The sequence below is a fragment of the Schistocerca gregaria genome, chromosome 1 (genome assembly GCF_023897955.1).
Source record: "Schistocerca gregaria isolate iqSchGreg1 chromosome 1, iqSchGreg1.2, whole genome shotgun sequence".
Classification (NCBI taxonomy): Eukaryota; Metazoa; Arthropoda; class Insecta; order Orthoptera; family Acrididae; genus Schistocerca; species Schistocerca gregaria.
The window spans coordinates 977,123,477-977,141,497 of record NC_064920.1 but is presented as its reverse complement, the minus strand read 5'-3'; the positions used below and the strand labels follow the sequence as shown (position 1 = coordinate 977,141,497).

At 38.1% G+C, this 18,021-nt stretch overlaps 1 protein-coding gene across 6 annotated transcripts in view; it reads right to left on the bottom strand.

The window, feature by feature from the left end:
• LOC126277300 (beta-TrCP) overlaps positions 1 to 18,021 on the bottom strand; it is a 113,221-nt gene that overhangs the window by 39,593 nt on the left and 55,607 nt on the right. For all 6 annotated transcript variants that reach the window (XM_049977348.1, XM_049977347.1, XM_049977349.1 and 3 more), the window contains exons 2-6: positions 13,213 to 13,435; positions 12,816 to 13,002; positions 12,629 to 12,722; positions 12,370 to 12,540; positions 7,590 to 7,781 (exon numbers count right to left, since the gene is read on the bottom strand). In XM_049977348.1, coding sequence (XP_049833305.1) covers positions 7,590 to 7,781; positions 12,370 to 12,540; positions 12,629 to 12,722; positions 12,816 to 13,002; positions 13,213 to 13,435 — 867 coding nt within the window. The remainder of the gene's footprint in view (positions 1 to 7,589; positions 7,782 to 12,369; positions 12,541 to 12,628; positions 12,723 to 12,815; positions 13,003 to 13,212; positions 13,436 to 18,021) is intronic.

Here is an 18,021-nt window from a genome sequence, read left to right as displayed (position 1 = left end):
TGGTGTAATTTTATTGCACTGTCCTGAAGAACAGCGCGAGTCCTGATTCCGGCATCTCTGCAACAATGTGTGCTGGAACTACAACATAGAGGACTCGAGAATCTTTAGAACTGAACATGTAGCGCTCCAGCACTGTATGTGGCTCACGCTGGATAAAAAAAGAGGATACGACTTCCCACCGGCGCGTACACATGCGCGAATCCAGCAACACCACAACAAAAATTTTGTCCAATTTGCCTAGACCTGATATTCCTTGGCATCATAGTCATACAGTTTTGATGGTCCCTTCTGGAATATAACATCTATCATTATTATCAATGCATACAGCAAATGCCCTTTCGTCTTTCCAATGCTCTCTACTACTACAGCTGACCACTATCACAGCACTCACTCCTGTTTTGTTTACAAGGTTTGTCACAAACAACTGTTTAGGACAATGGTCTGCAATTTCCTTTATCAATTTCAACAAATCTGCCAACAGAATGGAATTCAAAATATCTGAATGGCACTGTTCTCATCTCAATTGAACAGTGAAACTGAATGTTTAGCCTGCACTTTGAAGACTAAGATGTCCAAAGTTCATGCTCTGCACTGGAGGAAAAATGCTTTGTTTTTTCTTCTGTATCTATAACAAGCCACATAACTGGAAATCTGTCACTTTCAATCAGATGTCTGGTTGCACTCACTCATTATACCATCCGTGGTGCATCAGGCACCCGCCAAAAGCTGCCTGTAACCCAGCCTGCTGCCCATAGGCAGCCCTTGCCAGTACCTAACGCCAAGGTACATGGGTCTTTTGACTTTTCTGCCATGGAGATTGACCCCCACCTGCCTGCCCGCCTATGCAGTCGTTGACAGCTCCACAGCCACTGCCACCAGCTTCTGCACCCGTTGGCATTTACAGTGCCGCTGGAAGGACGTCCTATCTCGAATTTCTCAGTAGGTTTTCCTGGTTGTTCACAAGACGAATGTCAAGATGCAGTTTAGTTGGTGCCATTCTGGAATCAGTAGCACTACGGCACAGACTTCCCCTAATTGTCACCCGCACTTCACTATGCGACGACAGCGCGCAATTTGAGGGGGGAGGAATGCGGTATCGACAGAATTTTCACGACCGCGTCCGGCATGCCACATTCCACTTATAGCTACGTGAGAGAGAGCACATTTAAATCTCCCGCCAGCTCGCTGCTGCCAGGCGAGCTCACTCTTCTCATTGTTCGCTATTCTCTGCTGGGTTCAGCCACATGTGCACAACTGTTATATGCGCACAAACCCCAACAGAGGATGCTTCCTTGATGTGACCTCAATACTGTGACCAATTAGTCGGCACGTCATTTTAAGCAGCCACAACTCCAAGTTTCACCCCAGATTCTGTGCATTTATAGAATTAGTATTAAAATTGAAGACTGCAGGGAGGACAATTACATCGACATAGCACAATGCTACTAAGCAATACTAATATTCAGAGATTTATCTAAATCTATGAACATTCAAGAACATTACTCTCATTTATGCAGCACCACAAAAGAACCTACACTAATACAAAGTTATGTCTATCTCTGTTATTAGTGTTCATTTCATAACACCGAATTATAAATAGTTCAAGGCCCATGTTACAATAGAGAAACTGATAATGACATGCTTATGATGATGATGACAACACAAACACCCAGTTGAGAATGACGGTAGTGCTCCTAGTGGCCTCGCAGTGAACTTCAAATAAGGGAAAACATTATGCAAAAATCTACATCTACATTTACATACATACTCCACAAGCTACCACACGGTGCATGGCGGAGGGTTCCCTGTACCACTATATTCATTTCCCTTCCTGTTCCACTTGCAAACAGAGTGCGGGAAAATGACTGTCTATATGCCTCCGTATGAGCCCCAATTTACCTTAACTTCATGGTCCTTACGCGCAATGTATGTTGGTTGCAGTAGAATTATGTGGCAGTCAGCTTTAAATGCTGGTTTTCTCAATTTTCAAAACAGCATTTCTTGAAAAGAGCGTTGCCTTACCTCCAGGGATCCCCATTTGAGTTCTCAGTGTGTCTCCATAACACTTGTATGGTGTTTGAAACTACTGGTAACAAATCTAGCAGCATGCCTCTGAATTGCTTCAATATCTTCCTTCAAACCAACATGGTACAGATCCCAAACACTCCAGCAGTACTCAAGAATAGGTCGCACCAGCATTCTATACGCAGGGTAGTCTCCTTCACATGTGAACCAGTCTCTCTTACAATTCTCCCAAAAAACTGAAGTTGGCTATTCATCTTCCCTAATACAATTCTCACATGTTCATTCCATTTCTTATCACTTTGCAATATTTACATCCAGATATGTAAATGAGCTGACTGTGTTAAGCAGAAAACTAGTAATACTGTAACCCAACATTTACATGTTTGTTCCTCCTACTCATCCTCATTGGCTTACATGTTTTCACATTTAGTGCTAACTGGCATTCATTGAACCAACTAGAAATTTCACTTACATTGTCTTGTGTCTTCCTACAGTCACCTAACTTCAACAACTTACTGTACACGTCAGCATCATCAGCAAACAACCACAGCTTGCTGCCCACCCTAACTGCCAAATCATTTAAGTATATAGAGAACAAGAGGGATCCTATCACACTTTCATGGGGGCACACTTGATGATACCCTGATCTATAATGAACACTCATTGCCAAAAACAACATATTGGGTTCTATTACTTAAGAAAGCTTCGAGACACTTACATATGCATGAACTTATGCCATATGCTTGCACCTTTGTTAACAGGCTCCAATTGGGCACCGTATCAAATGGCTTCTGGAAATCTAGAAATATGGCACCTGCCTGATGCCCTTCATGCATAGTTCACAGCACATCATGTGAGAAAAGAGCAAGCTGAGTTTTGCACAAGCGACGCTTTCTAAAATCCAGCTTATTTGTGGACATAAGCTTCTCTGTCCCAAGAAAGTTTATTGTATTTGAACTGAGAGTATGTTCAGGGATTCTACAGCAAACTGGAGTTAAGGATACTCGTCTGTAATTTTGTAGGTTGTTTCTTTTACCCTTCTTATATACTGGAGCCACCTGTGCTTTTTTTTAGTCACTTAGGACTTTTGGTGCCAGGCAAGGGAATCCAATTAATGCAGGCTAGGTAAGGTAAGGTGCCAATGCCATGCCATAAAGTACTCTTTGTAAAACCAAACTGGGAATCCATTCAGACCTGGTTATTTGTTTGCATGATTCTCCTGTGTGAACAATTTCTTGAACCTAAAATTTAAAACGTCTGCTTTCATTTTGCTATCTTCAACTGCCTCAGACCCGCTTAGCAATTTTACATACGACCAAAATTTTCTGTTTCTCTGTCAGATCTTTTGCCTAGTTGTGACAATGGTGGTAGTTGTATGCTTCGCAAATAGATGTTTTCACATGCACGCATCTACTAATCTTCGCTTGTAATCATTTGTGCATTCTATTTTGAATTGAGAATGTAACAGCCTCCACATTCTCAGCATCATCTGAATTTTAGTTATTAAACCAGGGTCAATCTTTCCCATCCTTTACCCACCTGCTAGGCACATGACCCAAGACCATGATTTACAGTCTGCTTAAACTTTGCCCATAATTCCTCTACATCCACCTTACTGAAACTAAATGATGTCAATTCATGTCTAACTGAGATGCTAACAACTGCTCTACCTAGCAGAAACACACACTTTGTTTTCTTGACTGATTTATTAACTTTCATAACTATTGTTGCTTTAATGATGCTAATCCCCATTTCTATACTGTGAAGACATTTTTCAGGCAACGTGTGCATCGACTGACTGACTGACTGACTGACTGACTGACTGACTGACTGACTGACTGACTGACTGACTGACTGACTGACTGACTGACTGACTGACTGACTGACTGACTGACTGACTGACTGACTGACTGACTGACACCCCCCCACAGCGGAATTAGATGGCCGGTAAAAACATCCAACTAACTTCGTTTCACCTCCACTGTTACACACTACCAGATAACTTCATTGTCACACTCAACTTCTTTTTGGAAAATAAACAGCCTCTCAGGCATGTCTGTGCATCACAGCACCAGTGTTTTATAAGGTACACTGCGGAAAGGCCGGTGTTACTTTCTGAAACATCTTTTAGTTGCTTCTTGTTATGCAAGAGGGGTAAAAAGAGAATGTGGAATCACCCGTTCACTCTTAACTTTGCAGAGATATGAAGGAGAGAAGTGCATGACCACAACTGGTGACCTCCCTTCCTTTACACGACTACCCTCCACTGCCAGCCCCCTCCTCCAATCCTATTACAACTAAAGAACATAATTTATATCTAACTTAATACGTCTACTGCCACATGAAAGTGGTACTTCCTCACTTGTTCTTAAACTACTTCATTTAAAATTAAACATCAGTTTTAAATCATTGAAACAGTATTTTTAATAATTTGCAAACTATTTGTCCTCAAGGGGGGGGAAAAAGGAACATCTTGTAGAATATCTAATGTACGTCACTTTCATACTGGGAATCATTTTCACTAGAAGTCACTGTTTCTGAGTTATTCAAGAAAAACAAAAAAGTTACCACCTCTCCCCCCCCCCCCCCCCAATCCACATCCCAATGCTCACACATCACCTGTCAGGATTTTTAGTATGTTGTTCAGGGCTCTTACCACTGTATGATTTGTTACTACATGATTTTTTGTTGTTGACTTGATTTAAGAGTGCCTCTGATTTAATGTGCTTCTCAGTATCATCTTACTACCACTGGTTCAATAATTTTAACAACTCTACAGAATATTTACTTCCAAACTGTAGCATATAAGCCTGAAGAGCATATTGCAGAGGCCTTTTGGGGACCATGCAATGTATACTTGACAACATTACAGACAGGATTGACAAGGTACTTATAATGGAAGTAAAATCTAAAGTAACTATTCTTGCTTCACAGCAAGGCTCTCGGTATAGTTTCTACAGTATGGACACTGCAATATAGCAGGCAGTCGCAAGAGTAAATAATTGGTAACTTCTAGTAACCGTGCAAGCGGAAATTAGCCCCAAGCCCCACCACCTCTGCAGATCAGCCAGCAAGCACCTACATTCTGATTTTCTGTGAAAGCATAATTCTGGTGTTGAGAGATTCATACTCTCACTCCATAATGTACCAGCAATAGTCTCTTCACTCATTTCAAAATGAAAAACAAACAATGAGCTATGCACAATGTAAAGCAAAGTGCAGTGCACAAAACATCTGATAGAGACTACTACTACTACAACTGCTTGATGATGGTAGCAACATCACGATTTCCACTGATATCTTATGCAAACGTACTTCATAATGCACCACTAAGCTATAGAGCCCTCAGTTTTTCATTGCAGTAACACAAACATTTGTGTTTCTCTGTTCTAAGATGTTAAATCTCACTGCTGACTCCTACACTGCCACAGATGGCATACATCTTACAAGCAAAATGGCATTTTGTACGGGCATAGGTGAAATCTTTACTTAGCAAAGATGTTCTTACACACATTCTCTTTCTAAACTGGACTTCACCAGATGATGCATAATACCAGTAACCAAAAACTGGTTACTTCTTCATTATTTATATGTAGAAAATAAAGCTATTTCAAACCCTTTCCCATAAAATAGCTCATTAGGGTATAATTCACTCTGAAATCACATTTATTACATACACCCCCCCCCCCCCCCTCTTTGCGTTTTGAGGCAGAATTCATATATATATTCACATTTATCACTAATGCAAATTTTTCGGGTCCCAAGTTATTGTAGAAAGGAAACTGTTAGATTGAACACTATTTTGTACGAATTTTCTTTAGATAGAACTTACCTGCAAACGATCTTTCAATGCCAGTGCCTTCACAACACTTTTTTTCTTAAATGGAAACTATTCAAAATTATTACTTCACCGTGTAGCTGCACCTTGTAATTGTATCACCAAAAATGATATACAATGCCCTAAAGTTAATAAGGGTTATTTTATTACCAGTTAGCAGAACTGATTTTGCAAGTCATTAGGCTTCAGGCAAACTGTTTATGAAAGATTAACATCAAACACTGGTGTTCCTTGTATGCATTTCACTGTGAGACTGTATCTGCTTGAAGGGATAGTAATCACAACGTTGAGTGAAACTGCATATTAAACTAAAAAAGCAAATTCAGTTCCAAGTAATAAGAGGGCTTTCTTGACACCAACACAACCTGAGATTATAACAAGTGTGAATATAAGTAGGATTCGTGTAAAAGTATGATGAAATACAATTACAGATAATGTTTTGACATCACTGTAATAGCAGCTGAGACATTTGTATTTTCTATTCCTCCTGCAAGAACATATCATCCCAGTCAATTCCTTATCCAAAATGAAACACCTCCCAACCATTTCACTGTCTCCAGACATAGTCTGAAGTTAATTTGAGCCACATCGAGACTGTGATCCTTCTCTCCCCCCCCCCCCCTTTTCAATCAAAGTTGTCAAAATTGATACACCAGGATTTCAATTAACATTGTTACGCAGCATCACACACCACAATGACAACACACTGTTTATTTTTAATGGATCTGTGTTAGGAGAATTATGTAATATGCAACTTCACCAATTGTCATCTCTGTCAGCATGCAGTGACAAACAAAATTTCATTTTAGTCTATAAAGATTGTTACCATAAGCCTTTGTTGCTGAATATATGTTTGAGCTTTCGTCACTCATTTAGGGAGTCACTACATTGCTCTTTTTAAAATGTTAAAAAATTTTCACTGTTCATCATAATTTTGTCTCTCTTTCCCCTTCTAATGCATGAGAACTTGGCACCAAAATATATTTACCTTGAACACCAACCAAAGTTCTCAATTGCTTTTGCTAGTAAATGAAACTAAACACTTTCAGTCAATCAAATAGATTCACCAGCTTATGGATAAAAACATGTACAGCACCAGACAGGCATCCTGGCTATTTACAATGTAAATAATGAATGAGCCTTCCTTTTTGCATCCAACTACAGAAGAAATCAGATACATAATCCCCTACAGTAACCCTGAACTAAGTACACTTTGTTTTCGACTTTTTATTTTCTCCCACCATAGGCTATAAGAAGTTAGTTCACAAGCATACAGCCAAACCTCTGCGTCTATTAGATGCAACAGTTAGGAAGATAATTAGTTTGTCACATCCAGGACCACTTCATCTGTGCACCTTATAATGGTAATTATCGTGCCTGTTAGGCACACTGATTTTGCTGTACATTCATGAATTAATTTTTTTCACTACATTTCCTTTCAAGAAGCTGGATGTCCCTTTACTACCCACAATAATTAAGCCTTTTACATAAAACAAAACAATTCCGCAGTAGTGATTCAAAGTCTTTCTCAAGCCTTGTTACATGTAGTACCAGCACCTTATAGATAAAAAAAATGAAGTAATATTCCAAACAATGGTTTCTTCCAGATTTCAGATCAAAGCTATTTATTAAAAAAAAAAAAAAAATGGGAGCCTATCATTAATCTACGAATCTCTCTTTGGTTTTCAAATACTAAAGTAAAACTTCTATAAATTAACAGATTTACCTTGGAGCAAGTAACCATCATTCCATTGTTGAACCTTAAGTGAAGCACAGCTTCACAATGATGTATTAATGTGTTCACCATTTCACCTGTTTCTACTTCCCATACTCTAACTGTTGAATCACTTGAGCCGCTGATGATGACTTTATCATCATACTGCAAGCACAATACAGAACCTGTGTGACCAGTCAGGACCTGAAAGAAAAAAAAACATGTCTAACATTAACAAATCACAAAACAGGAAACTCACATAAAATTTTTTTACATATACGATTATCATGATCAGCTTACACAGATTACAACAGTTGTTATTGGGTGAAAAATAGCTGCTACTATTACTTTACCTTATATTCTTCCGAAAACTTGCATAACAAACAGTACTCAAAGGTAAACTTAATTTAAATGTTGCAGAGGTTTCAGACTGCTTCCAGGCAATTATAGCCACTGACAAAAGAATTTGTTACAAATCATACAAAAATTTCTATTCTAAGCTGAGTCTCCTCAACCAGGATTTTTTTTTAATCACATGACAATTTAATAAGACATCAACTAAGGGAAGTATGGTCACTGGAGGAAAATTGTGAAAGTATAGAGAACAATAAATGAAAGTCAGTGACTTTACTGCATAAATCAAAATGAATTTCTATATGACAATATTCCGTGAAGTCACAAATAAAGCTCACATTTTTAAAATTATGTCACACAACATAGCAGCTCTAGTTTTGGCATACAACAGAAATACATTTCAGAAAATTAAATGCTATTCATATTGCAATGAAATTCTTCAGACATGAGAAATGACCATGACAGAGGATTGAGGACTCTTACCTTTCTGTACCTTCTACATCTTAAGAAAGAAATTTCTTTTTCAACCTTTCATTCCCAGGACTGGTGGTGCTGCTTAACACTTCCTCATGCACACTTCAAAGAGGGACGAGGTTAGGCATGTGAAGTGTAGTTGTAGCAATTTTATTTTCAAAGGGTGCAAGTTAACTCACTGCAGGTCAGACCTACACTGGCTTAAACCTCACCCCTCTACTCCCCCCCCCCCCCACCCCTTTACAGGGAGCTTCTAGGTCCAAGACATGTCTATGCCTGGCTGCAGCAGGAAGACAGCTGTTGGTGTCTGCAAGTGCTACATTTAGTCTGTTGAGCAAACAGAGTACTCCTTCTGCTTCTCTAGACACTTCAAGCTCACAACTGGCTCGGAAAGCATTCTCGAAATGACACACTATAATGAAACATTACTTAGAGTTAAGTGTAGCCGACAAACAAGGGTCACTATAGTGGCACACTTAACTGAGGCTTTCCTATTACTGATGTCTGCCTTTTGAGTTATAGAAAATATTATGTGCTCACGCATTTTAACTGTTTTGAAAAAATCTCTATTATAAAAAAAATCAACCTGGGTTCCACAAAACAAATTTCACAAAACTCAGCTTGCTTTGTTTCTTCCTGAAATGTAGTGCACTGTACACAAGAGCATCCAGATTGGTGTCCTGTTCCTTGACTTCCAGACGCCATTTGATACAGTTCCACAGAGACGTTCAATGAACAAAATAAGAGCTTATCAATTACTGGGCCACATTTATGAATTGATGTAGGACTTTCTGGCAGATATAACTGAACAACATAATTATTGGGACAAAACAACCAGTTGTAGAGAGAATTTCTGAAGCAATAAAGGGCCATTGCTGTAAACAATCTACCTGGAAGCTGCATTAGGCAATTCACAGATTATGCTGTTACCTGCAGGAAGACTTTAGTGAAATGCTGAAAGACCTGTACAGGATTGACAATTGGTGCTGGGACTGGTGGTAGAATTCCAGTGGCAGTTGCTACAAGGGACTGCATTGTTTATCATCATGGAGAGGTTTAGAGGTGCAGTATTGAAATTCTACTAACACACATTCCCAACTTCTATCTCTCAAAATGATCTTGATAAGAAAATCGTAAAAATTATAGCTTATATGGAGACTTGCTGAGTCTCTCTTGCCATACATAATTCACACTGGCACGCATGGTCAGGTACCTCGCAGAGAGAGAGAGAGAGAGAGAGAGAGAGAGAGAGAGAGAGAGAGAGAGAGAGAGAGAGAGAGAAGTAGTAAAGGTAACAACTATATAGTCTTGGCACTGTAATATGCATGCTTGCAAGGGCAGAGAGGGAAGGACGTATTAGCTCTGAGCTGAGGAAGCACAATATCCAACAGCTTATCAACAACAATTCCCATTTTGTTTATGTCTGTGTCAGTGCTTTAATCCCCACACTTCGACGATTAATTTGTGTGTGTGTTCCATCCAGGACTTCACAGTAACAAGTAAATTAGCACACAGTTATGGATGTGGGTTCTATAATCTGCGAACTGTTAATCTACATACGTCAAGAAATGTTTTATTTCTGTGTGTCATATTCTCACACTTTGTCTGAGAAAGAAAAAACACTTCCCGAAGACAGCATTATGTGAATATATCTTTACCCATTTTTAGAAGTATTTAAGATATTTTTCTTCTTTTTCAATAACGTATTAATAATGCAAGTTATCTGCCAATAAGCCCATTTCTCTGTAAGTATATGTATCATTTTCACCATTAAACACATAAACCCATGTAATTATTATTTTGTTTTCACACCAAGTCATCTCAGCTCTCTTTGCTGTGATTAAAGAGCCTTTAAGATTCCAACATGTAAGGTGCACTTTAGGGAAAAACTCATTTCATACCTCTACTGCAAAACAATTATAACATACATGCATGTATATCAAATATCTACACATGTAAGTAGGGAAAAGTGCTCACCTTTTAATTTGCATCCTCAATTCCCCAAAAATTCATCCTCAGAGTTGAAGGAAGATATACTTGAAGCCACCATGTCAGAATCTGAATCCTCATACAATAAATTATGCTCTGTAACATCCAGTGCATTACTGATTCCACACTCCTTAAATGATTTAATAACCGTTTCAGTTTTTGACGAGTCCCATGAAGCTTTGATCCACTCACAAACTTGAAAAATGCAAGGTCTCTTCCTCCTTCCTGACAGTGTACTTTCAATATTTGTAGATTGCATCCATCTGCTCCACTCCTCCTTTGTAACTCCCCTAAATGGTCTGTTCAAGCTTACATCTATTGCTTGAAGTGGACTAGTACACCTTCTGGAACTTCAGCTAACCTAGTTTTCAATTCAGTGTATTTTTAACTTCCTCTGTTCTGTGAGAATAAAACTGATCAAATGCGAACACGGTAGACTTCTTCAATGAGGCTCCAGGTCGCATAGACCAAATTTTATCCATCCACAAGCTCCTTCCTACTCCATCCATCCCCATCCATCCAGCCATTATTGTGTTCATGGGCTAATACCGTTTTGTCAACTGCTCTATAAAAAGTGACTTTCTTTCGAAGAAAGAAAGGTGGTGGCAATTTTGTCCCATCAGCATAGCAGGATAAAATGACTGTAGTCTTTTCATGAGCTGAAGTTTTAACAATAATTCTTTTTGTGCTATTGGAACACACAGTTCTGTCAGAAGGCACATCAAACATTAGCGGAGCCTTGTCACTATTTCCTCTCAGTGATAGTTCAAACTTCTCTGTTTCTCTCATGTTCATGACAAATCGATGAAATTCAAAGATTTCTTCTTCATACTTGGTTGGCATCTTCTGTGATATTTGTGTCTCTGTCCACATACAAAGCTGATGAGTCTTCATACAGCTTTAACACTATGTTTATCCAAGAAAATTGGGGATGACTTGTTAGTGGATATATTGCTTTCACTTTTTGAATGATCATTTTTGTAGAAATTTAAATTCTTATTCACCTGTTCTCTAAAATCCAAGTATTGGGTTCTGCTTCAAGTTTTGGCCATTTAGCAGTGCCACTTCTCAGATTATATTTATTGCTAGGTGCTTTCTTCAAAAGATCTTCCCGATTCTACAAAGTCCTTATTTTCTTCAGCTGGAGTTGGTCTGAAACACCTCTCTGTAGTCCTGTTCTCACACTCTCCAGCAAATGCAGTCACTTGCAGCTTAAATGCTATTGTACAGCAATGGCATTTTTCAGCCACAGTTTACAAATAAAACCACAATACGGTTATGACCAGTAGAGCTTCAGACTAAGGACAACAATATTTGATGCCTGAACATCCAGTGAATACACTACAACCAAAATTCCCAAAAATCACAAGGAAACTGACAATGAATCGCTTCGAGCTCATTTTGAATAAATGGAGCATATCGACATCTACCTTAACTTGCTACTAGCCAAATAAGACGCGCACAGTTTTTGTTCTGTTTTCAAAAAGAAAAAAGTATGTCTTATTAGTCAACAAATATGGTAACTGCAATTACTGGGACTTCTTTTCACTAGAAAGTTACTTGTAGTTCAAATTTTTTACATTAACTCCAACCAATTTTCTCTGTTTTGGAAACTAGTCCTTATTGCCAATAGGTTTTATTTCTTTCAGGTTTCCTTTTTAATTTTTAATATGGCACTAGTCTCTTTTCACAACAGTGATAATGTTTAATCTTTATGACTATCATGCCACAGGCTCAATGCAGTGTGCTCCTTTATGAATTTGTTGATTACATGAGGCCATCTGACTGATTGCGTCCTGAAGAGGAAGACAACTGAACCCATCATATTGACTATTAGTAAATTTAAACATAAATGCATTAGGCAAGCAGCAGAGGTAAAAAAAATTGCTTGTTGAATTTTAAACTTGAGACAATTTCATCAATTACGAGAGATATTGATATCAGATAAAGGAAATCAAATAAAAATGTGTTATACCGATGTGCACTGCAGTGTACTTCTGTCCCATATTTTAATTGTGTTGTCTCTTAGACCAGATACTATCTTGTGGTCATCATACTGCAGACAGTATACACCTTTAGAGTTCTCCGACCTGCAGTTAATTCTCTGCAGGTTATGTCTTCCCATTCTCCAATTGTTTTCTATACTCTGCACAAAACAAAGCCACAGGTAAGTGTCATTGGGTAATTTCAGCACATAATCTCAAGGACAATGACAAGATCCTACATCTACTCACCTCAATATCCTGAATAATTTTGGGATACAGTGATCGGTAAAATGAGTGATTAGGATGGCTTTCACCAGGCTTGGGCTTGAACAAGTCTTGTATCCTGTAAATACAAAATCAGAAATAAATGAATTATATCAAACTTAACTCTTATTCAATATGCTGAAGAGACGGAAAAATGTCTTCTCAAACCTACCAGCCTCTCCTTTCGGCCAACCCCCTCCACAGGGAATCTGTTCTTGCCTTCCTTTCAATTAATTTTTTCCACAACATCCCTTCTGAAATAACTCTGTACCATTCTCTACAAACTAATTCAGCAGAGCTCAGTGACTCTGCATCCAGGTAAGACAGTATATTTTCTGCAACATGGTCCAGACCTTTTTCTAACACAGAAAAAGGAAAAGCAATAAGCCCAAGTGTAAATTACAACAGAACCAGTTTGAAATTAGAATTACAAAAATGTCTTCATAACATATTAGGATCAATACTTACAATAACAGGTACTTTATGCTACAACACACAGACTCAGAAAACAGGAACCAAAACTTCAGAAATTTTAACAAATAGGTGCAGCAAATAAAACAGTAACATACTTGGTAAAAGTGAAATGAAGTCCCTCTGCAACATGGGTTTCAAATATGTATTTATATGGCCATGCTGATAGTGGCACATGCGTGAGAGCAAGTGCTCCACAAATTCTACTTGATCTTGTTCGCTCCATTTTTCAAACATCTTTAAACACACTTCTCTTTCAGTCACATACTGTGGTGATGGTTCTTTCTTCCGTGCAGGATCATAGAGTATCGTCATTGGGTACTGAAAAAGGTGCAAGAAATAATTACTTTTTTCCACAATAAGCAAAGCAGCTGTTGCAACCATCATACAATACAATAACAGCAACAATCTAGTAATTTATTATTTCAAAAGTATGTATGATATCTGCTACTTTTATTTGGCATTTGTAGAAATACTTTTATTTCTTGACGTTGGTAATGAAAATACCGCTAAACTGAACAAAATTGTACAAGACAAATATGAATGACAATACAAATATGAAGGTACAGGTTGTGAACCTAACAATATATCAATAATAGATGTGACCATTATTGTTTCTTTGTTCCTGTTCATTTGAAATTCACACACTTCATCCATATGTAGGATTAAGTTTACACAAGACTTCCTTCACATTTTAGACTGAGGAGAACACCTGATATCCATTGTTGGGCTGCCAACAATGAAATGTTTGAAAGGAGGCCATATTTCCAGACATTACATACCCCACTATTTAAATAAAATCAGAGGTTGTAATCCACATGGCTGCTCGGTGGCATATCACACAAGCATCAATACACACAGCTCGTAAATTGACTCAATTGTAGACATATTTTCTCCTGTTTATGTTGTAGTATGTATGAAGCTATATGATGTTTTACTACTTCTTGTAAATTTAACATTGCACAAACCCACTACATCTTCCAAAGTACAATACATGTTATGACTAAGTATCCTGTGTATACATAGTAGGTATGTTTGATTTTGTAAATAATTTTATTTCACTGTCCTGGATATGATAATGACGATAATAATAATATAGTTTCTTATCCAGAGTAGTTGTTATCCCACGTTCATTCATTCATTCCCTTTTACACAGGTGCAGTGTTTCTCAAATGATGCTGTAGTAAATTAAAAAATTTACATCCTAACTGGATCATTCCAGCCTCTAATCACACAAATTGTATGATTTCCAGTTTCAATTTCTCAGAAAGTCGCAATCAAATGTGTGTAAAAAAAAAAAAAGATGGGTGGGGGAAGTGAAGTATGAAGAAACTAAGTAACAGCTCAGAACAACTTCTCTACACTCAGCACAAACAATGTGAACATTTGTGCACTCTGATTGGCAGAATTCATGGCCACAGTAAACTGTGGAATAGTGAAAAGACTGCAATGATTAAATTGCAAATACAAGATTAAATGTGTTCACAACATGATTTTTTTAATAAGATATAGTCATAAAACAAAAACAAGTAAAAATTGTGGATATAAAAATTGTTTTTGCAAGTTAAGAGATGAATTCTTTGTACTACTATGTAGTTAAGTACAGTCTTCAGTTCTACCAACCAAACAAAGATTTGTTTATAGTGTGAATGCCTCTTCTGGTCTCCTCAGTTACACTTTTACCTAAATTCTGTATACACCCTTTTGCTGAGTACTGTGTTCTGGAAGCCCTAGACAGGTATTCTGCACATCTTTCAGAAGTGCAGTACAAATGAAATCTACAAGATAAAAAAATGTTGGACGAAATTCATTGACCTGAAAGACGAAGCAGCAGCAGCAGCAGCATAAAATTTAACTTTTTTTTACATGAAGAAGGTCTCTGTCAGATATATTTATAATGTACCACTGATGCAACAGTTATGTAAGAAAATGATTTACGTAGCAGTCTCCTGTAGTATATTGACTTTTATTCTAAAACAACATAGCAAGAGTAAATTAGCAGATTTCACACTGAAGAAAAACTATAGTCCTGTACACCGTTCCACACAATATGAGCGAGAACATTAACAATTTTCTATTCCTCCATTTTTTGTAAAAAGAGATTGTCACTGCATTCCTATGCAAGATATATTTGCTCATTTTTAAAAAATCCCTTTGATAAAGCATAGGAAAACTGCAATGTTTTAATTATTGCACTGAGGTGCTACAGCATGACTGGCCGAAAATAAGCAAAAAAAAAAACACATTAAATTTGTGCTCAGCTGTAAGTCAGAGGCCTGTAAAGGTTAACATTATAATTGCAGCATGGCTTGTGTTACCACTAATAAATATGGACTATTGTTTAACTAGTAATTTATATCATAATCTTGTCTGTAGTACCTTCCAACAACATCACCACCATTATGGATAGAGAATGGGTTAGTAAAATGTTGCAAATTTTTTACTAAAAAACAATAAAGTTAAAAGTGTCATATATAGTGCAGTTCCTGCCAATTATGTCAATTGATGGTGTCCGTTCATTTTTTATGTTGATGATTAAAGAACATACTGGTTACTTCCCTATTATTTTCAGGTGTGAATTATTGTTCTTAAGTTTCGAGCTAAAATGTTGCACATTTAAAATAGCATAGCAAGTTTAACTCAACAGCAGAAATTAAAGAGTTCTATAATGTTGTCTCTGAAGTATGTGCGGCATGCATAGCACTGAAATAATTTCAAACTACTTGAAGTTTTTTTCAATCTATGCCTTCCATGAAAGACATTGATATCCTAACTTTTCTAGGTGTTAATCTTGAGTAAAAACATTGTCGTTACACTATTTGTGGTGAAGCAATTTTAAAACCACACCAAAATCATATATCTGTAATGAAAGCGTTTTTCGCAACAGCGTTCCATAATTGCAATGTGTGTGTATTGCGTAATGATTTCTGCCCAGTTCCGACTCGAGATTGTTACACGACACGGAGTCGAGGGAACATTTCTGCAGTAGTCCTACATAACGCGTTCTCACAGCGTTGTGCGAGTCTTCGCTGCTTGAGAAAGTCCAGTCTCCTTTCCTCTTTAAGAGTCACGCGATTAAACGCCGAGGGAAGCTCCGCTTTCACTTTTCGGCGTCGCTGTTCCACGTCGGCCATTCTCTCTGGCTAGTTTCCGCTGTCGAAGTGCAGCTGGCTGGAAGTTCCAACAACGGATTTCGACAACCTAACAGCTTTTCCGTGTACCCTGGTAAACCTTTGACAGTGAGGTCTCGGAAAAACTAATTACAGTATCTACCGGATGGTTATAATAAAAGTGCAGCTTCTCATCGAAGTCAAATGTGGCTGTAATTATCGTATAACAGCGAAAATTTGTAGATACTGTAATGTGTTACTGCGGAACAGATTTAAGCTGGGAAGAATTTGTTCGCTTTCGGCCACCAAGTGGAAACCTGGCGCTGTCAATGGAAAAAAAAAAACATAGAAATCTTTCCGTACGTAATGGACTAGGAACGGGACGTCGACGGCAGAGGTCAAACAAATTAGAAAGGTATAATGTTTATTTTATTATTAACTGAAGCTGACAATTAGTTCAGTGTGAGCAGTTGGGGCAACATGCTGTACAGCGCCAGATTTCCACCTGATGGCAAAAATTGGAACTAATTTTTTCCAGCGTAAATCTGTTCCGCATTAAAGCATTTGCGTATTTGACACGATTCGCTGCCATACGGTAATTACAGACCACACAGGACCTCCGTGAATGGCTGCACTTTAATTACAACCACCCAGTACGATGTCGCGTTTCGTCTGTATCCCGTCGGTTCCTAAAAGCGACTAGTCTTTTGCTAGAGAAAAATGCTTCATTAATACATTCTGGTTAATACTCAAAACAGTTAGTGCACAATGTAACTGATTATTAATGACTTCGCTCGTCACCAGATCTGTGCTACAGAGCGATGTTTTCAGTCCTTCACGTGTTGTTAAGTACACTTCTGGTGAGTCCTTTATCTGATTTCGTCGTGAAATACTCGCATGTGACGAGCGAAAGCAGTAATAATGGTTGAAATTTGCCTCAACCTATTCGCATATTAACTTCAACGGCAGCTACACTCCTGCGTAAATAAATTTTCGTTCACAGTTGTTAAATGATCACAGCAGTTTATTACAGAACTACATTCCATTCTGGTTTAAGGAGCGTGTTAAAAGATACGTGGAGAGTTGGTAATGCTTTCATGTTTACGAATACCTCTATATATCGTTTCTCAGGTAAATAACGAAGGCACAATTTTTTCTGTACAATCTGTCACTCCACGGGAAAGAAGAATTGCACTTTTCCCATCCCATATTCATTGCTGTCGGAAATTTTTGTGGACATAATTATGGTACAAGCATTAAGAACTTGTGTGCAATATGGAAGACTGCGGAATTTCAGAAACAGCTACAGCACGCTCACTATTACCCAGTTTAATGCGGACACGAGACGATATGGATCCAAACTAAAAATGCAGCGAAAAACTTGTTTATGCCACTTGCAAAACATGCTACATGCAACGTTTAAAAGTTCACTGTATTACTAGTTACTCGCCGGAAACTGGTAACTTATTTACAAAATTACACTTCTGTGTTCAAATGTGTGTGAGTTTCTATGGGATTAAACGGAGATTATCGGTCCCTCGTCTTACAAACTACTTTAACTTATGCTAAGAACAATAAATACACCCATGCCCGAAGGACGACTCGAACCTCCGGCGGGAGGGGCCGTGCAGTCCGTGACATGGCGCCTCAAACCGCTCGGCCACTGAATGCGGCAATTACACTTAAAATACGCTATTTCGCAGCACTTTGTTTAGCGAAACAATTGTCCGAGTTTTTTTGCTTGTGTTTCTCGTTCCCTACTTTTCCTAATGACTGTTCTCATTTTCCAAAGCTTCA